Source organism: Chelonia mydas, chromosome 4 (assembly GCF_015237465.2).
Source record: "Chelonia mydas isolate rCheMyd1 chromosome 4, rCheMyd1.pri.v2, whole genome shotgun sequence".
In the NCBI taxonomy this organism is placed as follows: domain Eukaryota; kingdom Metazoa; phylum Chordata; order Testudines; family Cheloniidae; genus Chelonia; species Chelonia mydas.
In genome coordinates this window covers 91,163,309-91,189,334 of record NC_057852.1, presented here as the reverse complement: position 1 = coordinate 91,189,334, position 26,026 = coordinate 91,163,309, and the positions used below count along the sequence as shown (strand labels likewise).

General features: G+C 40.6%; 1 protein-coding gene across 3 annotated transcripts; it reads right to left on the bottom strand.

The window, feature by feature from the left end:
• Nucleotides 1-772: 772 nt before the first annotated feature.
• SGCB (sarcoglycan beta) lies at nucleotides 773-15,372 on the bottom strand. 3 transcript variants are annotated; one of them, XM_037897799.2, is made up of 6 exons: nucleotides 15,089-15,372; nucleotides 10,844-11,053; nucleotides 9,388-9,573; nucleotides 9,066-9,257; nucleotides 6,868-6,999; nucleotides 773-6,190 (listed from the first exon to the last, which is right to left on the bottom strand). In XM_037897799.2, exons 1-6 carry the CDS (start codon nucleotides 15,128-15,130, stop codon nucleotides 5,990-5,992), a joined length of 963 nt encoding a protein of 320 aa, XP_037753727.1. In that variant the 5' UTR covers nucleotides 15,131-15,372; the 3' UTR covers nucleotides 773-5,989. The 3 variants fall into 3 exon arrangements, with proteins under 3 accessions (XP_037753727.1, XP_043400323.1, XP_043400322.1); XM_043544388.1 differs by having other exon boundaries at nucleotides 6,864-6,999; nucleotides 15,089-15,353; XM_043544387.1 differs by lacking the exon at nucleotides 15,089-15,372 and adding an exon at nucleotides 14,772-14,908.
• Between the last annotated feature and the right edge of the window lie 10,654 nt (nucleotides 15,373-26,026).

Below are 26,026 nucleotides of genomic sequence, written 5' to 3'. Positions count from 1 at the left end.
TAGCTCAGAAATCAGGTTATTACTAAGATTCAGATATTTGATATTCCATTTTTCATCTCTCGAGTTAGACCACAGCAAGATAGTAATATTATTATAACTTAAATCAACAATTGTTACTGTTTGTGATATGTCTGTGGGGATAGTAGATTTTCCAGTGAAAGAACAATTCATCAAGAACTTCCCATCCCACAAGCAGTCAGAATTGTAATAGATACCAACACCAGTCTTCTGCGATTTGGTCTCTGACAATCCGGTAAAATTCAGGCAAAGGGCCACAATTATGACCTTCATATAAGGATTTGCCATAATATCTAGAAATAAATATTCAAAATTATAATAATTAAGGACCAAAGAGAAATCAGAAAAACCTTAAATGTATTTCTTTAAAGTAAAGAAAAAAAACCTCACTGCCAGTTCATATTAAACATTCAGTTTCATTAAGAGAGTCACAATTACTTTGAAAAATGCATTTAGTCTGAAGTTGCTAAAAACTTATTTTCAAATTTTCTTACTTTTCTCACAGATGATCAGTCCGCAGCGCAGCCATTCAGAAACTTGTGAACTACTAACATCAGGGACTTTTGAACTCCAATTTCCTCTATTGTATATACTTATCAGGGAGCAAAGTCTACCAGTCATAATCTGACACATAGATGTGGAATAATTCTTATGTTTTTAGTTAATAAAATACTTGTATCATCATTAAACCAACAACATATTTTAAACTAAATTTAGTACATACTATACTTCCAAAAAATTTTAAAGCAGAGTCTAGATTTTTAGAATTTATTTGTTTCACTTCAAAAACATATGGATTAAAAACTCAACATTCTGTTTTACATATTGAAACAACAATAATTACAAATGCTGAGAATAACTTTCTTCAAGAACAAGAGGTTTTGGAAGTACATAACACTATTTTACACAGAGGCATGTAGTCTGTACTTCAATATTCCTAGAATCTCAAATGTATCTAGTAGTTAAATAAATACAGGAGCACACAAGAAATCTTCAACTTAAACAAAAACATCCAGAAAATATAAACGGATGCAGTTAGAAGTTAAATCACAATTAAATGCACAACACAGGGTATATATCGCATCCATATTTTTTTCAATCTGTGTAAAGTTTATGGAAGGCAACCAAATATATTAAGAAAATTTACAAATAATTAGCAAGCACCATACATATCAATTCTTAAAGGAATGAGGATTATTTTTGCTAACTTTAAATTACAAATGGACATTTTAAACAAATCCAAAGACATAATTTAACACTATTACAGGTTTTTGAGATAAGTTCTTTCGAACAGGTTTGCATTTAGTACCTCAGTGAGAAGAACTCTAAATCCAGGTACTGTATGCAGTCATGTGGTCATGCACATAATTAGCCAAAGTTATCAATATTAACCATATAACGACCACAATGTGCCCATACAGATTTTATATATACCTTTGACAGAAAGTGCTGCTGAAAACTTTTTAAAATGAAACTTCTATAAATTGAAGCCCATAAAGTATCAGTCTGCCATTAGTAATATGGGGTGAAAATACTAAAAGCTTTTCATTTTGTTTCTTTGCCATGTTGAGCTATAACACACAAGTTCTACATACCAATACTTAAAATAGCTAAGGAATTTGTATGTTTCAGGTAAATTTATATTTTAAAGAATATTAATAGGGATAACAAATATCCACTTCGGTAAAGCAATTTAAGCTCCATGAATGAAATGTGCTGTGTATGTGCAAAATGTTATCAACATTTATTCCATGTCTAAAGTGAGCGAGACAATTACTTTCACTGTTGTTTTTTTAAAACTAAACCACTGGAGTAAAAATCATTTTGCTGTTGCCATCATTCAACCTAATACCACCTCCTCCCTCCAGTTTGACACAATCAGTTGTTGCATCATGTCTAAACTGAGGCCCCAATCCTGCAATCAACTCCATATGTGTACACTCCTGCATTCGTGCAGAGTCCCACTGACATCACCAGGGCCCAGTGTAGGACTGTGACTGTCTTTTGTGACATGCCTACCACACCTTCGCGTACTGTCAGCCAATAAAATTAGATTAGACCTTACTTATCTTTTCATAAGTACCACATTCAGTAGGGAAGTTAATATGTAACATTTGTATACCTATTCGTACTAGAAATTTCTAGTACTAGTACAGCCTGTTAATAACCATTCACAGGAAATCACTTACATGGCCTCCATTATTAAGATCACTAGTGGCTAACAGAAAGCAACACTATTTCTAACTAATGGTAACGAGTATCAGAGGGGAAGCCGTGTTAGTCTGTATCAGTAAAAACAACAAGGAGTCCTTGTGGCACCTTAGAGACTAACAAATTAATTTGGGCATAAGCTTTCATGGGATATAACCCACTTCATCAGATGCATGGAGTGGAAAAATACAGCAGGAAGATACATATACACAGTACATGAAAAGATGGGAGTTGCCTTACCAAGTTGGGGGGTCAGTACTAACGAGGTCAACTCAATTAGTGTGGAAGTGGCCCATTCCCAACAGTTGACAAGAAGGTGTGAGTATCAACAGAGGGAAAATTATTTTTTGTAGTGACCCAGCCACTCCCAGTCTTTAATTTGAGGGTGTCAAGTTTGCAAATTAATTCCAGTTCCGCAGTTTCTCGTTAAAGTCTGTTTTTGAAGTTTTTTTCTTGAAGAATGGCCACTTTCAAGTCTGTTACTGAGTGTCCAGAGAGCCTGAAGTGCTCCCCTACTGGTTTTTGAATGTTACAATTCTTGACTTCTGATTTGTGTCCATTTATTATTTTGCGTAGAGACTGTCCGGTTTGGCTAATGTACATGGCAGAGGGGCATTGCTGGCACATGATGGCATATATCACATTGGTAGATATGCAGGTGAATGAGCCCTTGATGGTGTGGCTGATGTTTTTAAGTCCTACGATGGTGTCCCTTGAATAGATATGCAGACAGATTTGGCAACAGGGTTTGTTGTAGGGCTAAGTTCCTGGGTTAGTGTTTTTGTTGTGTGGTGTATAGTTGCTGGTGAGTATTTGCTTCAGGTTGGGGGTGCTGTCTGTAAGCGAGGACTGGCCTGTCTCCCAAGGTCTGTGAGAGTGAGGGATCCTCCTTCAGGATAGGTTGTAGATCCTTGATGATGCGCTGGAGAGGTTTCCCTTTGTTGATATTCACCCCTTCTTGTCAACTGTTGGGAATGGGCCACTTCTACCCTAATTGAATTGGCCTCATTAGCACTGATCCCCCACTTGGTAAGGCAACTCCCATCTTTTCATGTGCTGTATATTTATATCTGCTTACTGTATTTTCCACTCCACGCATCTGATGAAGTGGCTTATATCCCACAAAAGCTTATGTCCAAATAAATTTGTTAGTCTCTAAGGTAACAAGTATAAAAGCCTTATAATTAGCAAGTTTATTTTTTACACTGGAATACATGATTCTCTCTCCAAAAACAGTTAAGAGGGTTTTAATAAAAGCTGCCATCATTCTCAAAGTGCAAAGGTTTCATTAAGACCCCAATTCATCACAATACGTAAGAACTTGCATTAACTTTTAAGCATGTATTAATTCTCATTATGTAAAATTTAGGCAGATGCTTCCATACAATGCAGAATTGGGACCTAGATTACTTTCACATTTATAACTACAGAACATCTGCTCAATTTCAAATTCAAATACCAGTTTACTCAGTAACAAATTTATTATATTTCTAGTCGTAAATAGCTACACTTTTTTTTTATTTAGAAAAGTAATGGTCTCAATCACTATGGCCTACAATAGTGTTATTACAGTGTTTTGAATCCTCACCTGTAGAATACCATAGAATATTTTTTATTAAGGTACCCAAGAAAAAACTGTGTTACCCTAATATAGTAGAGGAAAGCTAATATCAATACACCTTTGAAACACTGCATTTCAGCAACAGAAATAAAATATATTATAAATACCATATATAATTAAAAATGTAGCATAACTAGGCTGGGGCTTAGATACTATAATGCTGGGAGTCCAAGAAATACTTCTGATAAATTCCAAATTTCAGTATTGCCAACTAAATATTTCAAACATGAAAAAAATGAATAATTCTGCTGAAACAATAACTGTGAACTAATGTTGATGTATGGAAATATATTTCCATGATAATTCTGAATCTAGAGAATTTTTCTTTTTTTAAAAAACAGACATCAAAATGCACAGCAGAAGCAATTGGAAATTAAATAGGATTCTGCTGTAGGCTCTTTCATTCACATAGAATAGGACTGCATATCATATAAATGTTTTGGGAAATGGTCAAAATGCAAGCTAGTATGATATGGGATTTTCCAATACACCTACATCCATTGGCCTGCTATTGATACTGCTATTCCCAGTAGCAGAATTGATTCCATCCACAAATTTTTTTTTAATAGCTACTTAATGGCTTTCTATTGCTTCCTAAAAGTTTAATTCCCAATTTCTTCTCTAAGCTTCTGGTTGAATAAAGTATGGCGCATCCTTACAAAGAAGCAACTTATTCTCCTAAAGAAAAAAAAAATGCATAACTTAACAGTTGGGCAACTGCTGCCATTTTCACTGAGTCAAATTATAGGTGTGCTCTGAAGCCAGAAAATCTATTATCCTTTGATTCCTATTAAGAATTTGTTACTTTTGTTTCTGTCTATGTGTATAGCTATTGTTCAGCTTTCTGTATTAATTTTATATTTACTTCGACATGATCATGTATTTGAATACATGCTGCTTTGCTACCCTCCAAAAAATAAAAAATGGGTTTTCAAAGTAGAAGACAAGCTTCTAAATATCAAAGCAGATACAATACAATAATTGACTGTCCCAGTTCCGCCTAAAATGTTGGGCACAGATTTTTCTTAATGTCTTCTTAAGGATCAAATAAGTCAACATATGCTTTTCTCTAATTAATTGAAAATAATCAAAAGAAAATTGTCAAGAGTTCATATTAATATTCCAACAGTCAATATTCATCAACTGCAAATAAAAACTGAAGCTATTTGAATGAAGATTTCACTGCAGTTACAGGGCTATAGTTTTGAAAGCTAGCCTCTGTTTTTGCATCCAAATTGTGAGTATGGCTATTTGGAGATGGAGAAAAGGTTACTTGGATGTCAGGTACAGATTGTCTCTACAAAGCAGTTATTTAGATGACGGACCTTTACTGCACTCTAAATAATTACTGGTGCAAAAATGAAGGTCTGGTTGAGGGTGGGCTGAAAATCAGCATATAACACATCTATATAAAAGAAGCTAGATTGCCCTTTGGCCCCTTCCTGTAGGGTTTATCTCTAACGAACTGGAAAGATCCTTCCCAATTGTTCCTTTGTGGTTGGTTTCCTGTTACTGCCACAAAGCATGGCTCCAATGAAGCCTATGCTGCCAACGCCTCCCTCTTACCACAGTTACCTCAAAGTCCGCTTCTTAAAGAATGATCTGCGCAACCAAAAAGAGGGTCTGTGGAACAAGTAACAGAGCTGCAAACTGTATTGCTTTATCCAAGGAATCTCTGCAGAGCCCAAGGTGGAACAATGTGCATCCTCCCAACTCTACACCTCACTCCATGCAGATTCCAGCAACTTCTCAGAGTTCTGAGGTGAGAGGAAGTAAAACAGCACTTCAGAGGCAAGGAGTTGAGGACTCTTTGCAGGAGGTGCTCAGCATCTTGTAGGATCAATCCCCCAGTAAATCTCTCTTACTGGCCTCAATTCAGCAAGATATTTGATCAAGTGTGTATGCTGAAGCATGTGCTTAAGCATCTTGCTAAATCAGACCCATTATGGTAAATACTCTATTGTAAATACTGAAATTATGCAACAGACATAATACTGCTGTGCTAAAAATGTTAGTAATAAATATTATAATAAACTGTTGTGTAAACAGAAATAATTGGCATGCAATTGTTTTATACACACAAATGTAAAAACGTAAATGAACTCTCCTCATGACTGCTCTTGTCCCAGTACTTTGCGTTTAGTGTGTGGTTCCACAAGGGTTGACTGAGGTTTGACAACCCATGTTGCGGGTCTTCACTTCAACTCGGAATAGAGTTCCATCTGCACACATACAGAGCTTGTAGCGCAGCCAGTCAACATTATTAAACTTTTCCCCATAAGAACTTGGAAGTCGAGATGTGCTGACCATCACAGTTCCATTTAAGATAATGCTGTTTTTCTAATAAAAGAATAATTATACAATTTATCACTTAATAGAAGTAGGATATTTATTTCCAAAAGAATGTAAACGAATAGTTTATTTTCAAAGCTACCCTAAAGATAATAAAAGAAAGGTTATTAATTTTGTTTATATTTTAAGTCTTTGCATAAGAATTTTATTTAAAAAAAATCACAAGTGAACGTAGTGCTCATACATCTCAGTTCTGACCCGCAGCATACCTTGCTATTCCACTCATAGGCCAGTACCGAACACACTACTCACTTTGTGGTAGTTAGATGTGTGATGCACAATACAATGAGCCCACCAAGCTTATCTTCACTTGTGAACCAGAACAAACCAGACTTTAAACATCAATCTTCTAAAATCTACTATTTTTCCCTTTAACCTCTTCTCCACTTCAGATTGTCCACATCATTAACATAACATCAAAAAGCATACAGTTATGAAATAATTACTAACTCAAAGTTTTTAAGTCACTGTTTCAAAAGATGAATAATTAAATTATTACATTTGCTTTTATAATGCTACAATTAATTGAACTGCTACTAAACTATATTTTTATCCTGAATTTACAGATTTGAATCCATCCAAAAAAATGAGAGAGCCTAATTTTTCTTCTTCTTGGTTTTAACATGGAGCTATTAGAAATAATTTTGTCAATTTAAAATACTTACTGCCTTTAGTTCCATATCACCATGCATGCGAAACTCAATGGTTTTGCCCATGATGAAAACACCTTCATTTCCACGAACAATGGCACGTCCGTCAACCTTTATATTTAGGTCACTGGTAGCATTGCTGGTAATCTTAAAGGGAAAAAAATATGCAAGAAGAATGAAATAATGGTAAATAGAGTTTTAAAAGTTCCATTTTTGCTTGTCTTTAAGTAATTTTGTTAAATTAGTTCCCTAATAATAGCCACACTGCTAAAAATTGGAATATAACACAGTCAATGCATAAAGAAAAGGAGTACTTGTGGCACCTTAGAGACTAACCAATTTATTAAATAATATATAAAATATATATAAATATAAATATATATATATAAAATATATCAAATAAATTGATTAGTCTCTAAGGTGCCACAAGTACTCCTTTTCTTTTTGCGAATACAGACTAACACGGCTGTTACTCTGAAAACAGTCAATGCATGTTGCATATCCCTCTCCCTATGCCTTTAAAGTTTCTACAGTTTTTTACTGCTCTGAACAATGAGTCATGACTAGAAACAAGGATTACCTATCTTGGAAAATTTCTGTGTCACAGTAAAAAGTTTAATCTAGACAGTTTTATCTAGACTGTCAGCTAACTTACACTTGCATATCACTTGGCTAGGATTAAGTACAGCCATACCTGCAGATGCTCTGGCAAACAAAGCGTCTTGCAGCCCGCCAGAGGCTTACCCTGAACAAGCCGTGAACCAAGTTTGGGAACTGCTGTGCTAGAGAATTTAGAGGAACATATAAGTTGTTTAGGTGCCAAATTTAACCTACCTTATAAGTCTCTCTTATTCTGAAAAGTGATTATATAAAAATGATTCCTCCTTACCCATCAGATTTGTTCCTTGTGTGTATTCAGAGTTAAATCTGTTTACTTAGGTACAAAAATAAGTTTACTTTTTATTCCTGTTAGTTCTGCAGCGTAAACATCACTGAGAGAGTGAGTTGGATTCTATTCCTTCTTGTACGTCATCAACAGAATTGTTCACTAAATTCTAAGTACGCAGCCAGCTACCTGTGTAAACCTACTGAAGGCAATGGTGTTGTACAGTTGTGACTAAGGGCTTGGCTACACTTACATTTTATAGCACTCTAACTTGCTGGCTCAGGGGGGTGAAAAATCACCCCCCTGAGCGCAGCAAGTCAGAGCGCTTTAAAGTGCTAGTGTAAACAGGCTCTGAGCGCTGGGAGCCGCACTTCCAGCACTCGGAGCTAATCCCCTCGTGGAGGTGGATTACCAGGAGAGCTGGGAGAGCGCTCCCCCAGCGCTTGCGCGCAACCACACTCGCACTTCAAAGTGCTGCCGTGGGAGCGCTCCCACGACAGCGCTTTGAAGTTTCCAGTGTAGCCATGCCCTCAGGTCTTAATGTGGCCTGAAGAATCTTTATTACAGATGGTGATGTGGAAGAAAAACCTCAGAGCTTGATTTTCAGATCCCATGTTGAATTTGTAATGCTGGCAGCTGGAAAACATCATCTTTTTTACTAATACATGGGGCACATTTGATCTGGAAGTCAATCTGACAAACATGGAACCCTGCAATGCCATTCACTTTTTAGTTTAACTGCACATAAAAAATTGTTATAATGTGCTGGATAATGTCATCTGATTATTACAAATCTATTGCCAAGGAAAAGAAAGCAATAGGCGCAGGTTGTGTGTACTCACGTGTGTGTGTGGTATTTTTAAAGAACTGAGTTTTTTTTAAAAAAATCTGAATTCTCCACAACCTCTGAACAGTAATAATTATACAACAAGCTACTTCTGGACCGGTTAGCTGTAAAAATCAATAATGCTGGCGCATGAACAAACAGGAAAACTCCAATGGCAAACAGAAAAATAAATTTGGGTATTCTGGTCCTGATATGTTAGGATGGTTAGTTAAAGCAAGTTATTTTATCTTAACTTATTCTCTTACTTGCAACAGTGTACAACAAAAAGAACGTAACTTTATTACAACTTTTCTTTAGGATTTTACTGTTTACATTTTGCAACAGTTACTTCATGTCAAAATACTTTTTTGGTTATACTTCTGTATTTACTTGAATATGGCCAAGTCACAACACAAACTGCATTCCTACTTTGCAATAACAAACAATTCCATAATTAGCCTTTATATAAAAGAAAAAGTGAGCTATTAAAATAGTTCATACCCTCTCCGTAGATGCCTTCTGTACATTCAAAATTTTCACTCCATTTGGCAAATGAAACTCATGAGTCTCATAGTCTGTGCTGAACAAAGTATTCTGTGTCCTTGGGTCAATAAATTCCATACCAATATCACTGGTAATGGAGGTTTTGTCCTTTTCCACACTAAGTTTTGTTGTTCCTTGCTGAAATACAATCTGCGGAAACAAATCATTAAAATTATTTTAAAACATGACAAAAACATTTTTACTATAGTTATGATTAATAATAATAATGCAATTCCCCCATATTGTTTACCATATATGTTCAGCTCATGATGTAACTTACAGGCTGGTTATTTCCAGTGATAACCAAATCTTCATTACGCCTGCCTCCTACTGTACTTTTATATAATGGATGTATAACTCCCATGTCGGATACTTGTTTAAATCGCAGTAAGCCACTCTCATGAAACTCCATGCTGTCACAACCATTGGGCCCAATACGAATCACAGCCCAGATGACAAGTGTGATCTAAAACAGTAACACAAGCATAGTTTCATATTTATTTTAATACTACAGATGCGGGAAAACAGAGTGGTCAAAATACTTTTTTAAAAAGGAGTGTTTAATTAGTTATTACATTTAAAATAACCACAAGCATACAAATGATTTAAGTACTAGAGATTTTTACAATGGGTATGTGAAAGGAAGTTTGTTTTAAAAAAACTATTTTCCTTTGCTTTACTATGTTTATGCTTTCTTTCCACTGAAAACACAGAAATGCAGTTAATCACAATATATGGTTATTTTTAACCCATCTCAAATATGATCTAAAATAGTTTGTAAAATATTATAAAAACCTACATTCTCCATACACTTGAACACTCTGAAATTAAGTAATGTGGATGATGGCTTGAGACATCTTCCTGTTTGAGATACTGGCTGTATCCTAAGCTAAATAAACTCAACGTGAAAGGTGTTTGTTAACCCAGTCTTGAGTTAAAAGAAAGGACCCTTCAGTGTTGATGGTATACTGAAATGCCTAACTATGAGGAGATGAGAAGCAAAGGTGGGTATTAAAATAGTGAATTGCAGTAGCAAATCAGAGTGCAAATTGTACAGGATGAATTCTGAAAACTAATATACAGTTCAGTTAGTAACTATACAACATTCCTGTGATCTGATGGGTTGAGAGCACTTCATTGTATGCATTAATTCAGAATAATTGTATTGAACGTTGCACTGGTAATAATTTGCATTGTTTGTCATGTACAGCTCTGGGTGTGGAAATAATCAGAAGATTCCTGTTCCTGATTAATATTAGGGGCATAGGCTTGGTTGTGGTCTTGATACATGTGGCCTCTTAGATGAGAGAATGTAAAAATAAGATTTAGCGTTTAAGCTGTTCGTGGAAGGAACTGTCTTTTTAATCTCTGTAGAACATCTTGCAATGTTATGATGCTATTTTTAATAACAACAGAGAACTTTGGGAAGAAATGGAGGAAAAAATCATTGGTCTGATTAGTCATACTAAGAAAAAGACAAGAAAAAAAAAAGATTGGGGACTTCTTGCTAATAAAAACCCCACAATAAAACACCTTGAAATAATCTTTTTGAGACTAAAAATAAGCAGGAAATGTAGGGAAAAAATTAAAGTGATCCCCCTTAATACACTTTAAGATTGTGCTTTTCAAAGTATTCTGATCTATGCTGGAAAAAGTTTATATTTATTTAGTAAATACTCAATAAAAAGTAAAACAAGCATGCCCAAACTCACTTGCAGCCTAAGTATTATACTCACAATCAAATTGATGACAGCCAAAATAAAAAGGAGAACAATCACACAAATAGCCAAGTTGCCTTTCCTGCCCCGTAAGCCTGTTTTATGGAGACGGTCTTCATCAATTGGGATATATCCAGCCTTAAAGTTACTGTTGTGTTCTTTATTAATGTTTCTCCGCTCCACAGCCTTCTCACGCATAGACTTCTTCACAGGGCCATTAGAACTTTGCTACAGCATGACACAAAGCATGGGTAAATGGTTATTTTACAGGTAATTAAAATTTATAACAAAAGTAAGAGTTTGAACCAGTGGAATATTTGTCTGCTATCCCAATGTTTAGTTTATCTATTTTTAAGTAACACCACTACAGAGGCACTTTAAAACCAATTATAAAGAATTTCTCGATTTTTTTAAATAACTATCTATAAATCAATGATGGTGTTGCAGTAACTAATTAAATTTCAGTTGTAAAGAATTTCATTATGTATTTACATTTTGGGACTGATACAAGATGTGCACCTTATATCTAACTGGATTATTTACAGGCAACCAAATATTTATTTTTTAATTCCCTGTGAACTACAGTGTGAGTCTCTCAGTGGGTTTACTTAAGAATGTAGAAAAGAGTAATGGTACAAGCCATAAAGTTATCTCACTGGTTGTCCTTAAGACAGAAATCCAAAAATATTTAAAAATAAAAAATTTAAAGGGACACCATCAATTTAAAAAATCATACTACTTGTTTACTAATTATAGGTAACAAATAAGATTGCGCTAACTGAAAGAATACAGAAACAAATCTTTCAGGATTTTTATGATGTGCATTTGACAGCATTTTGTGCATAGTCAGTTTTCTCTGTTTCTGGGGGTCTTTCACTTCAGGAAAAGGGAAGAGAAAAAACATCGTAAAACCACAAAAAACTGGTAGGGAAACTCGTGGGCATGTATAACTAAAAATAGTTTTAACTTACTGTTTTGAACTGACTAGATCTCAAGGTGACAGTATCACTTTCATTGATATTACTGGAGGGCAAATTAACAGGTAGGGAATACTTTCATATAAAGTATTTTCAGGGATAGAAAGTGGAAGGGTTATAAGACTCCCATATTTTTAGAGCTTTGTACAAAACCTTATGGTACCTTGTTCTTTCTCCCTATTTTTCTTCTCTTTCAATACAGCAAGATGCTATTTTGAGGTCTAATCCTGCAAACATTCTGCAGATCAATTTTACTCACATGCGAGTCTAACTTAAACATAATAAATGTTTTACTCCCGGGGGCATTCTGTACCAAAAATATAAAAATTCTGCACACAATATTTTAAAATTCTACAAATTTTATTTGTCATAATAAAACTACATAATCACACCAGTTTCAATTATTTTGGTAATTTATTTCAAAATACTTGTCTGCAAGTATGTCTGTAACACTACAGACACACACACAGAAATTCCCCCAGGAGTAGAGAGTTAAAGAAACCCCTATGACAATCCTATTCCTGTTTCTCTGCCTCCCTCCTCACCCCCCTCCAGAGCCCAGCCGGGGGGGGGGGGCGGGAGGGGGAGTCAGATGCTCACAACCCCTCCCCCACCAGAGCCCAGCCACAGTGCCCCCAGCCAATACACCCACACCCTCTCCCCTCCAGAGCCGAATCATGGGGACCCCCAGCCCAGTTATCCACACCCTCTCCTCCCTGAGCCCAGTCGTGGGCCTCCCCCTTGCCCAGATACCCACACCTCTCCCCCCTAGAGCCCAGCCATGCCCACTCCCCCCCAGCCCAGACACCTGCCCCCCTCCGCCCCAGAGTCCAGGGATCCAGAGGGAGAAACAGCTTGATGCTTGGTCCCAGGTTTGCATGGAGTTTCCTGCAAGCCACTGTCTCCTTCCCTCAGAGCGTTCTGGGAACTGCAGCTGCTAGGAACCCTCTAGCTCCCTCTCCCTCCCTCCAGCAGTGTCTTCTATGTGTGAGCTGAGCTCTGCTGGGTCTAGCGCATTTCTGTGGGGGAAAGGAAATTCTGCATGCACAATGTTAATTTCTGCAAAATTCTGCATTGCGCAGTGGCACAAAATTCTCCCAAGAATAATGTTGCAGGACTGGGCACATAGTGACTCCTTTCTCTCTTCAGGCCACATCTAATGTTACTTCCATGGATGATGAACTATGAGGGTATGTCTCTCTCCCCTCCCCCATCCCCTTTACCTCTCAGAGACAGATGATGACACTCCTTTGATCATTTTAGCCTCCACTACTCTGAGCGAGAATTCAGATAACTAGACTGAAAACCCAGCCTAAGTCATATTTAAACACTGTCAACAAACCATCACACTAGTACAAATTAAATAAAATGAAGCATATGATCACAATTCTATTTACAATAAACTACACAGCTGTATACTGATTTATCAACTGTGAGATTGAAAAAGACATTTACTCCTATGTTGAGATGTTACAACAAATGTACATTTTATTAACAAAATTCGGACTATGTGAATGGGAAAACCGCTTTTTCCTATTATATAAATATACAGACACCGTTCCTATACGTGAATCTGTATTGCAATGTACATTTTTAATGAAAGCGGCGAAGAGTCCTGTGGCACCTTATAGACTAACAGATGTATTGGAGCATAAGCTTTTGTGGGTGAATACCCACTTCAGATGCATGAAGAGTATTTCAATATTTTTAATAAGTATCTAAATTTCTGTCATTTACCCCTACCAACAGCTAGCACTATATATAACAAAGTTCTATTATAGCATAGCAAAAGGGGATTGTTTTTCTTGGCTGCACACATTGTGAATGGTCATCCTTAATTTTTCAAACAAATGTAATGTGAGAGGCTTGATACAAAATGTAGTTCTTTCACTACACTTTTAATCAGTCTTGCCCGTGCAAGTAGATGGGGGGCCTTAGAAAACACAGTAATACACCTTGCACAATGATAATTAAAACTTTTCAAAGAATCAAGATCAATTAAAAATAGAAATTAAAAATTAGTAGTCCCTTGAAGAATATCTGATTACAAACTGGAGTCCCTTTATAATAAATCTTGTATCTGTAATATTTTTAGATGTATTTAAACAAGCAGGTGCGGGGGGAGTGTTCAAAAACCTTCCAGGCCTTTACACATAATAAAGAAGCAAAAATACCATTTAAAAAAAACAAAACACTGTTGCCAACTGCAAGCACTCAAAAGAATCAGGTCCTGTAAAATCATGACATTTAAAAAATCTAATGATTTTTAAGCCAATCATTTTTTCATTTCATTATTTTATTTGTCTTCTGAGTTCAGGATTCCAAACTATTCTCTGAAACCATAAGGACTAGAAATTTAGTTTAAAAAGAAAAAAAGCTGAGATGCTCAAGAAATCATTGGACTCCAGAAGCTTGGGCTTTTAACGAAAACCCCAGATATGGCAAGTTTGCTCCTGTTATAACCCTACTGATCCCAGGATATGAGAGAGAGCTAGCGGTTTTCAAGGTTGAAAGGCAAACTTGTCCCTTCCATCAACAGGAAGATGGTCCAGAAAAAGATTTTACCTCACCCACCCTCACAACTCTGAAACATTTTCAGATCACCTTGAAAGGAAAAGGCAACTGTGAAAGGGTTTGCTTGCAATGAAATTCAGCATAAATCAGGCACTATGAATTTGTGTTTGATTTTACTACTTGAGTAACAGAAAATCAATGTGCAAAGAAAAACAACCCCCCCACACCCACCCACAAAACACAATCTCGCCACCACCCATTCCTCAAACGCCACGGGCAGCAACTTTAAATACAGACAACTGTCTCGGCTCTAATTAGCTTCTCCCCCCAGCAGGGAAGAGCAGGTTTTCGTGAGCCCAGCCCTGGGGGAGGGGAGAGCACGGTGCAGAGGGGTTTCGGCGCAGAGCGGGGCCACAGGCTCTTCGGAACGCTGCGGGGGAGGGCGGGGCTCTCACCGCCCGCGGGCAGAGGAGGGGCTGGCTGGAGTCCGGCCTGGGGCAGGCTCGGGCGCTCCTCTGCGGGCCACGGAGCAGGCTCCCCTGGGGGTGTTTATGCCGCTAGTGTCCCTGCCGGTTCACACGGCCGAGCTGAGAGCTCGGGTCCCTAAGGAGCCACGGCTGGGGGCGGTGCCGGCACAGCCACCTGGGAGGGGCTCGTCCGCGGCCGCTTTCCCTGGGGCCCGGGCGCCGCTGGGGCTGTTCCGCCCATGGCGAGGGAGCCCTGGAGGCGGCTGCCCCCCGCGCGCCCCGCCGTGTGGGGAGCGGGCACAGACCTGCTCCGAGGCGGCTGCTCCCGCCGCTGCCGCCGCCGCCATCTTCTTCTCCTGCCGCTGTTCTGTTGCTGTCCCGCCCAGGCGGGGGGAGAGTAGCGCCGCGCCAGCCGCCTGTCGCCGCTCCCTGTCCTGGGCTCGGCGCCCCCCGCCGGGCTGGGCACCCCGCGCGGCTCATGTCCGGCCTGAACTCTAGGGGGCAGGGTCGGGAATTCACCCTGCCGCTCCCCTGGGACTCTCAGAAGAGCCCCGCTCGGCGTGACCCTGGCCCAGAGCAGCCTCAGTGTTGGATGAGTCTGGCACATACAGTGGCCCCCTGAAATGCAGGCCCCGGGCCAGTGACAGGGAAGACGCATAAGCTTGTGCGGAAGGTCTTGTGGCGATTGGGAGTCAGGAAGTCTGGGCCAAGTTCCTTGGTCTGCCGCAGACATTGGGCCACTTTCCCTCTTTGAGCCTCAGTTTCTCACGAGTAACCTGAAGAGAATGATATTTCTTGGAGTAGTGTCCACCTCAGGTGCCGGTGCGTCCCTGCACTGCAGATGGGAGATTTGCTGTGGCAGTGCTGGCTTGGGGCCTGCCCGCACAGCGGGTATCTCGCCCTTGGTGCCTCATGCCACGCGTGCACCACCCGACCCATTGAGTTCCTTCCCCACCGTCCTGGGCTGTAGACGGAGCTCAGTGGCAGTGCTGCCTCTTTGTTTTTTCTCTCTATAGCAATATTTAGATTAGTTGTAGTTTAGTAAGTCTAGTTTACTGAGTTAGATACTGTTCTTTCAAAAAAAAATTAATTGCTATCATTCCCACTCTTTCTCTGTTGGGAAACTTTTAATGGCCACGATGCCTGGCTCGCCCGGGTTTATATGCTGGGACTTGTGCCGTGAGGCGATGCCTGTCTCAGAGAGCCACTCGTGTGTCTGTTGTTTGGGGGAGACTCATCCCTCAGCACTGTGCGTGCTGTACAACCTGTAAGCCAGGGGCATGGCATGACAGAGATCATAGAATCATGGGACTGGAAGTTGATCTTGAGAGGTCATCTAGTCCAGTCCCTTGCACTCATGGCAGGACTACATTATCTAGACCATTCCTGACAGGTGTTTTGTCTAACCGGCTCTTAAAAATCTCCAATGATGGAGATTCCACCACCTCCCTAGGCAATTTATTCCAGTGCTTAACCACCGTGACAGGAAGTTTTCCCTAATCTCCAACCTAAACCACCCTTGCTGCAATTTAAGCCCATTGCTTCTTGTCCTATCTTCAGAGGTTAAGAAGAACAATTTTTCTTCCTCCTCCTTGTAACAATCTGTTATGTACAGTAACTCCTTGCTTAACATTGTAGTTATGTTCCTGAAAAATGCTACTTTAAGCAAATCGATGCTAAGCAAACCCAATTTCCCCATGAAAATTAATGTAAATAGGGAGGGTTAGGTTCCAGGGAATTTTTTTTCACCAGACAAAAGACTCTCTCTCTCTCTCTATATATATACACACACACACACACACACAGAATATAAGTTTTAAACAAACAATTTAATACTGTACACAGCAATGATGATTGTGAAGTTTGGTTGAGGTGGTGGAGTCAGAGGGTGGGATATTTCCCAGGGAATGCCTTACTGCTAGAAAATGAACTAGCACTCGGCTGAGCCCTCAAGGGTTGACACGTTGTTAATGTAGCCTCACACTCTACAAGGCAGCAGGAATGGAGGGAGGAGACACAGCATAGCAGTGGCTGCAAACATTCCCTGTGGAAACTGAACGTGATGAACCCATGCTATCCCACTGGAGCGCAACACTCCCTCCACTTTCCAAAGTGCGCGGATGGCGGGATGCATGTGTGTATGAGACGGAGACACACCGTGTGTGTGTGTGTGTGAGAGAGAGAGAGAGAGAAAGAGATAGAGACACACTGTGTGTGTGTGTGTGTGTGTGTGTGAGAGAGAGAGAGAGAGAGAGATGCGCATTGCCCCTTTAAGTACACTGACCCAACTCTAAGTACACTGCCTTTTTAAGTAGATCAGCAAGTTGAGACAGCAGCTGTTGCCAGCAAGCTCCCTCTGTCCTGAGCCCTGTCCTGCCCCCCACTCCCCGCTCTGTGGAGATGGGGTGCAGAGGGAGAGGGACACCCTGACATCAGAACCCCTTTTCCCCCCCACCCTCTGCACAGCAAGCAGGAGGCTCCTGGGAGCAGCTCCAAGGCAGAGGGAAGAAGAAGCACATGGCAGTGCGGGGAGGGATACCTGAATTGCCTGGCAATTGATAGCTTGCTGGGAGGCTGCCGCACAGGGAACTTAGGGGAGCTGATAGGGGGGCTGCCAGTCGACCCTGGTTCCAAGCCCCAGCAGCTAGCTCCAATGGGCTGCTCTTTCTGCAAGCAGTGGACAAAGCAGGCGGCTGCCAAACAACATTATAAGGGAGCATTGTGCAACTTTAAATGAGCATGTTCTCTAACTGATCAGCGACATAACAACGAAACAGTTAACCGGGACAACGTTAAGTGAGGAGTTACTGTACTTGAAAACCGTTATGTCCCCTCTCAGTCTTCTCTTTTCCAGACTAAACAAACCCAGTGTTTTCAGTCTTCCCTCATAGGTCACTTTTTCTATACCTTTAATCATTTTTGTTGCTCTTCTCTGGACTTTCTCCATTTTGTCCATACCTTTCCTGAAATGTGGTGCCCAGAACTGGACACAATACACCAGTTGAGGCCTAATCAGTGCGGAGTAGAGCGGAAGAATTACTTCTCATGTCTTGCTTACAATACTCCTGCTAATACATCCCAGAATGGTGTTCGCTTTTTTTGCAATAGTGTTATGCTGTTAACTCATATTTAGCTTATGGTCCACTATGATGCCCAGGTCCCTTTCCACAGTACTCCTTCCTAGGCAGTCATTTCCCACTTTGTATGTGTGTGCAACTGATTGTTCCTTCCTAAATGGAGTACTTTGCATTTGTGTCCGCCTCAAGGTGATTTTGATGGAAAGGTCCCTTCAGCTTTCTCCTCAGGGACCAAAACCAACATCATCAGATGGTTCCCCAAACAAAACCTCTGCTCATGTGCGTGCTCAGTCTTCCAGATCGTTCAGGAAGCAAGTCATGACCTTCCCTCATAAGGATACTCAGAAAAAGAAGAGGTCCCTGGGAAGGTTGCTATTCTCAATGCCGAGCTCAATTAAAGTTTGCATCTTTGAGGCTCCAGGTTCCTCTGGCACCGTCCCTCCTCTGCCAAGCCCCCCCGCACCAGCACAGACTCGAAACACCACTCCTTCACGGCATCGACCACCCTGGTGTGGGACTTGGCACCGAGACCTGTGCCGCTAGCAATGCTAGCACCAACTCAATCATTGGCACCGATGGACAGACTGAAAATGGCACTGACAGTCTCAACCAAGGCTGGCAGCAAAGCAGACCACATCTGCACCAACAGCACTGCCGCCACAGAAACAAGCTGCTCTGCAACAGTTTTACACCACAAAGACATAGAGGTCTCTTCAGTGCTGCAGTTGCCGTTGCTCGGCACTGAGGGATCTCCGGGCCAACTAGCACAACAGCTACCACTCCACCTGCTCCCCAGCCCATCTCCAGTGATGAAGGAGGACTTACATGGGAGCCATTTCTCTTCCCAGCACTCTTCACCCACAGAGTAGAGACCTCCATGGGATGCCATTAAGACCAAGTCCCGCCAACCTCGTGAGATGCAGCAGTGGTATGGGCAACCCTGGATTTGTTCTCCAATGCCCTTTCCTATGCAGTGGCCCCCCTGGGACCCCGGGCGGCATATAGGGCTCACTACACTAGACGTTTCCTACAATTCATGGTGGGGCTCAATCATTACCAGTACAGAGTACTATCCTTTGGCCTTTCCACTGCCCCTTGAGTTTTTTCCAAAACCCTCACAGTAGTGGCAGCCCACTTGCGAAAAGAGGAGTGATGATCTTTCTGTACCTAGATGACTGTCTCCTGAAAAGTACAACTGAGGAAGAAGCAACAGGCATGGTGCAGACCACCATCACTTTGTTCCAGACTGGGATTGTGAACAAATGTACTGAAATCCACACTGACCCCCAGTGCAACAACTGGTGGCCTACCTCGATTCCACACATGCCAGAGCATTGTTGCCCAGCCACAGATTCATAACACTAACCAACTTCATCTCGATAGTCTCCAGCAGTCCTCAAACGTCCATCAGAACTTGTCTGCAACCATTAGGTCATATGGTGGCTATGACATTTGTCATGTGACATGTGAGACTACATATGCGTTTTCTACAGAGCTGGCTGAGCACAGTGTACATTCCCCTCAAACACAGTCTAAACAAAAGAGTAAGGGTATCTCCAAAGGGCATTACATCACTACATTGGTCGATGAAGCCAGAAAACATATGCACATGGATCCCTTTCCCACACAACCCATCGTCATTAATAATCACGACCAATGGGTCACTGATAGGCTGGGGCACTCACTTGGACCAGCACACTGTATAAGGCAGATGGTCAGCGATGGAAACCCAGCTTCACATCAATCTTCTGGAGCTCCGTGTGGTATACAATATGTGCAGACACTTCCTTCCAATCATACGAAACAAGTCAATCTGCATACTGACTGACAACATAGCATGCATGTTCTATATCAATTGCCAAGGAGGAGCTCGCTCCCATTCACTCTGCACTGAGGCCATGAAACTATGGAACTGGTGCATCCACAACATAACCATCTCAGTATCTTACCTCCTGGGGTGCCAGAACATGACGGCAGACACACTAAGCAAACATTTTTCCCAGGAGCATGAATAGGAAATACACAACAGTGTTTTCCAATCAATATTCCAGGAATGGGGCTTTCCATCAGTGGATCTGTTTGCATCAGCAACAAACCACACATGCCCACTCTTTTGCTCCAGGGCGGGTCTAGCACCCATGCCTTAGGGCAGTGGTTCTCAACCAGGGATCCAGGGTAGGTTTCAGTGGGACTGCCAAGCAGGGCCAGTGTTAGCCTTGCTGGAGCCCAGGGCAGGAAGCCGAAATCCTACCGCATGGGGCTGAAGCCCAGGGCCCTGAGCCATGCCACCTGGGGCTGAAGGCGAAGCCTGAGCAACTTAGTTTAATGGGGCCTCCTGTGGTGTGTGTCCCCATGCCATTGCCCTGCTTGCTACCCCCTAACACTGGCCCTGGCTTTTGTATGCAGAAACCTAGTTGTTGTGGCACAGGTGAGCCATGGAGTTTTATAGCATGTTGCGGGTCGGGGGGGGGGGCGGTATACAGAATATGTACCCAGGAATCCATCAACCTACACCTCCATGGGACTTGAACCTTGTACTTAAATGCTTCACCAGAATGTCCTTTGAACCTTTAGCGACCTACTCACCCCTTCATCTGTCTATGAAAGTCGCATTCTTGGTCGCGATCACCTCTGCTAGTTGAGTCAGCGAAATCGGGGCATTCATGGTTGAGCCCCCTTTCACTGTGTTCACTAAAGACAAGGTCACATTGCGGCCACACCCAAAATTTTTCCCTAAAGTGTTGACATCCTTCCATATAAACCAACCTATACACCTTCCCATGTTTTACCCAAAACTGCCTGGGAACCTACAAAAGGCCATCCTACATGGACTCATTGTCAGACGAGCCATAACATTTTATTTAAACAGAACCAAACCCTTCCAGAAGTCCCCAAGACTGTTTATTTCCACAGGTGAGTGCTCTAAGGGATGTGTAATATCAACCCAGTGACTATCTAAATGGATCTCGACATGTATCCAACTTTGCTACCAACTGCATAACAAGGAACCTCCACAAGGGATCCGATCCCACTCTACGTGTGCCATGGCTATGTCTATAGCCTTCCTGAACAATGTCCCTCTAATAAACATATGTAGGGCTGCCACAAGGGCCTTAGAGCACACCTTTGCAAAACACTACGCCATCACCCAAAGCTCTATGTCAGACGCTATATTAAGTCTTACCAAGCTCTTTCTAACAACACACACAACTCCCCTACCGTCCACAGTGGGGCACTGCTCTACAGACCCCTGAAGTGGAGCATCCACAGGGACACTACTAGAAGAAGAAGAGAAAGTTACTCCTCACTTAGTTCAGTAACAAGGGTTCTTTGAGATGTGTGTCCCTGTGGATGCTCCACTACCCACCCTTCTCCCCTCTACTTCGGAGTTTGTGCCTCAAGCTCTGCTGTAAAGAAGGAAATGAACAGGTCAGGTCGTGCACATGCTACATGAGGTGCCAACGGCATCATGAGACCACTACTGTGCATGCACGCCCCTACTGAGCAGTGCTACCGAAAATCTCTGATCTGCGGCACAGGGACACACATCTTGAAGAACCCTCGTTACTGCACAAGATGAGTAACTTCCTTTTCCCTACCTCTCAGGGCTGTTGTGAGGATAAATTCATCATTAATGTTTGTGAAGTTCTTAGATAGCTCCCAGAGAGCGTGCATACATACCAGGGTGAGGCTGAGCCATAGCTCCCACCTGCAGCAGCCATGGTGAGTATGACATGCAAACTACCTTTCTTCCCCAGTCATCTCCCCATGGTGAGTGGGACACTCAACTAGTCCGCCTCTATGTCACACAACAAATGAGTTTGACACCATCCATTTCAAACCTGCACCCCCAATGAGTCTGACATGTAAATTTACTTAAAATTCTGCACTGGCTCCTGTGGTGAGTCTTCCATTTGAATCTCTACTGGCATGAGGGGTCTGACACAAATCTTCCTATCTCAGTGCTCTGCTCCCAGGTGAATCTGACACACAGATTCACCTTCAACCCTCTTTACTGTCTTGACAAGCTATACAGGTGTTGCTAACGTGCAGAAGAGACAAACTCTTCAGGCATCTGCCAGAAGTAGGTATGATTTTCACCTGAATGGGGCCAATGCACAAATTCCACACACCCCACAACACCCAGCTGAGTCTAAATTCTGCACAATGCTCCACCCTGCTGAGTTTGACCTGTAATTCTGTGCAGACAAGGGTATCATCACTTTTATAAATTGTAAAAGGTTTTCTGTATTTTAAAAGTTAAATTACTGCTCATTAAAATTACTGGGATTGATAGTTATATACCACAATAAAAAGTGCATTATGAATTCCTATGGAGACAACCTTTGCCATTTCACAAAAGACTGCATCCATGGATTTGGGGAATGTAAGGGGGAATCTCAGCTGCCTTTCTTTCTTTGTAAATTTTAGCCCTTTTCCTGGTGAAACTAGTTTTGAAAATCATAAACCAATGGAAGCCAATCATGAGGGCTGAAAATTTATAATTTATCCTTCCTAAAATTTACAGATTATTGACAGACACCTCAGTCCACCCAGGGCTCAGTTTTGGGGTCCAGAAAATAACATAGGTATAGGGTTTTTTGTTTGTTTGTTTGTTTGTTTTTTTTTTTTTGTTGAGAAGATCTCAGATCAACTTAAAGTTCCAGTCAGAGTTACTTTTCTTGTCCTGAGTTAGCCTAGCTTGAGTGAGAATGGTCATGCTGAGGAATAACACGAGTTGCTGCATTCAGTTGTGTGTGGCATTAAGACTTTGGTGGGCACATCCCATGATTCTTAGCATGGCACTGAAATGAGCAGCACCATGAATTCTTTCCCTGTGAATTGTGTGAGAACTTTTCTGTGTTTTATGGGCATACAGGGAAATTTTGGGAAGGGGTTGGAGGATTAGTAGCACTCAAGAGGTTGTGTTAGCGGCTGACAAGTTGCACTCACTGAGATTTAGTCCATACCCCCAGCTTTAGTTAAAAACACCACCACGCTGGAGTTAAGGATTCTTGTGTGTGAATGCGATTCAAGATAGGGACAACACTCAAGTGATAACTCTAACTAACTTTGCAACTTGGAGGCAAGTTTATGTAGTACTTTGAAGAACAAGAAAGGGAGCTTGGATTTGATTTGTAAGGGCTTGTTTACATGGGGAATTGACTTGCATAACCACAGTGCAAGATTTCTATATGGACACTTTATTCTGGAATAATTACTCCTCTCTCAAAACAGGGCATATAATTTTTCCACTGTAACTATGTTGGTCAATTTCCCCATCTAGACATATCCTACAAGATGGGAAACCAGTGAAGAGGTTCAAGGAAGGGTACAATGTGATTGGAGTACCAGGAAAGGAAGTTTACTTTGACAATAGTATTTTACATAGACTGAAAGGAGGAGAAATGAGGAACATAGGCATTACCATGCTGTGTCCAACCTGTGGTCCATCTAATCCAGTATCCTCTTTCCGACAATGGCACCGGATGCTTGAGAGGAAGGTCAAAGAAGCCCATAATAGGCAGTTGTGGGATAATCTGCTTCCCATGAAAGTCTCATCCTAATCCCTGATAGGTAGAAATTGTCTTAAACCCTGAAGCATGAGGGTTTATATCCCTTTCAATACTCTCTTTTAACGTTAATTAACTATTATAAAACTGGTTATTCTTGTTATTCATCTAAATGTCCAATCCATTTTTGAACTTTGCTAAATCTTTGGCGGCAAGGACCACAGTCTAATTATGTGTTGCGTAAAAAAGGTTTGAATTTTCAACTTTTCAGTTTCATTGAATGTCCCCTTATTCCTGTATTGTGAGATAAGGGGAATATAAGCTCCCATCTACCTTCTTTATATCGTTCATCACTTTATATACTTTTACAATGTCTCCATTTACTTGTCTTCTTTCTAAAGTAAATAATCTCAACCTTTTTCATTTGAGAGTTTTTCCTTGCCTCTAACCATTCTTGTTACCATTCTTTTAACTCCCTCTAATAGTACAATCTCTTTTTTTGAGATGGAGTGACCAGTACTGCACAGTATTCCAAATGAAGGGATACCAGTGATTTATATAACGTTATATTTTCCCCATATTATTCTCCATCCTGTTCTTTATGTATCTTAACATCTTTTTAGATCACAGCTGTACACTAAGTAGTGGTAGAATCCTGAAAGGTGTATGAGGACTAGACGTTTACAGTAATCAATGTGCAAGAAGACTAAGCTTGTCTATATGAGGAAATTTATTGACATAATTATACCTGTATACCTCCCTGTGTAGATGCTTTTATTCTAGAATAAAAGTGCCATTCCCTGGTTTTGCTAATGTTGCTTTGCAAGCAGTATAAGATAAACCAGAAAAAGGCACTCTTATTCCAGAATAAGTTTTGTTTTATTTAAGTGAAAGAAGCAGATAGTTTTAGGGCAAAACTAGAGATGGGTGGTGAAGGAACGAGTAAAGTAAACATTGACATTAAAATTGCAAGCCAGAGAGACAAGAAGGATAGTGTAGTTCTTAATAGTGAGAGATTCAATACAACACTCAACATCAAGTCAGGTTTCAGAGTAACAGCCGTGTTAGTCTGTATTCGCAAAAAGAAAAGGAGTACTTGTGGCACTTTAGAGACTAACCAATTTATTTGAGCATGAGCTTTCGTGAGCTGAAGTGAGCTGTAGCTCACGAAAGCTCATGCTCAAATAAATTGGTTAGTCTCTAAGGTGCCACAAGTCCTCCTTTTCTTTTTGCAACATCAAGTCAGACCCACATTTCTCTGCTCAGATGGTCCACAAGTTGTCAGTTATGGTGATGATTTTGTGATATGACATATGTCCTGCTAGGAAGTCATTGCAGTACTTTAATCACACTGCAACTGACAGGGAAAATTAAGGGTATCTTTAGAGCATTGTTATGGGCATGTATGGTTTTTTACCTCTGGGCACAGACATAATTCCATTTAAACAATAGTACTTGACAAGAAATTTTCTAGCACTTCTGCTGTGAAGTCTATATGAAATTAGCCAACTGAACCACTCATTAGGAAAATAAATAAATTTAAAAAGCTTCATTACTACATTAGGCTGTGCATTAGTTCTCAGTGAACTGAGCAACCATAATAATCATATTGATGTTACCCCTCTCCTGCTCTCATCCCCACTCCTCTCTGCTATATTGCTTTCCTTTTGTTACTTCATGTTTAATTTATGTTCCAGTCTTGCAAACATGTATGCATATGTTTTCATTTTAAACATGTGAGTAGTCCCATTCACTTTACTGAGGCTACTCATATGAGTAAAGTTAAGTATGTATATAAGTGTTTGCAGGATCAGAGCCTTAGCTGATAAGCACCTTGAAGCAGGGATCATACGTTCTGTCTGATTTGAAGACATCTAGCATACCAGTAAAATTAAATAATAATAATACAATTTCATAACTTGCTGGAGATCTCTTATGTCTTGGTCTTTTAACCCAGCTAATCATTAACTGCTAGAAAATATCTAACATCGAAGTAATGTTATTTTATAAATGATTTATATTGAAAAGGGGTATAGGTTAAAAATCATATATTTAAAAAAAATCAAATGCCCTTTTCCATGTAACTAATATTTTGGATGATTAAAAGTGAAATAATTTTAAACAATCTAAATTACTATTCCCAGTCAATACTGTTCGCTCACTTTTTGTACTTCACTTTGGAGAATGAAAATTAGTCAACCCTTCTAACAGCTCACTGATGGATGGATGACTTGGGACATCAGAGGTATATCTTCTGCTTCAATTCCATGAATATCTCATTGGTCAGTAGGATTGTGACATCAGAGGTAAGTCAGCAAACCATCACTCTTCTCTCCTTTTGTCTAACTCTCCCCAGTGAGATTGTGATATCAGAGATAACAAGACAACATCTTCCTTTCTCTTCTCTTTTCCATATTCTTTATCCTTCTCTAGCTCTTCCCTTAATACAGTTGCATTGTGATGTCCAGCCTGCCTCATTTGCCTGCTTCTTCCACAACCATCTCAGGGCTTTCTTCCATAGACCTCTCTTGGCATGGATTGCCCTTCCTGAGCTTAAGCCAAGCCACTTCTCCTAATTTAGATCTAGTCTTCCTCATTCTGTCAGAAAAAAAAAATTGTTCCAGCATGCTGTGCAATAGTTTTACTGAGCAAC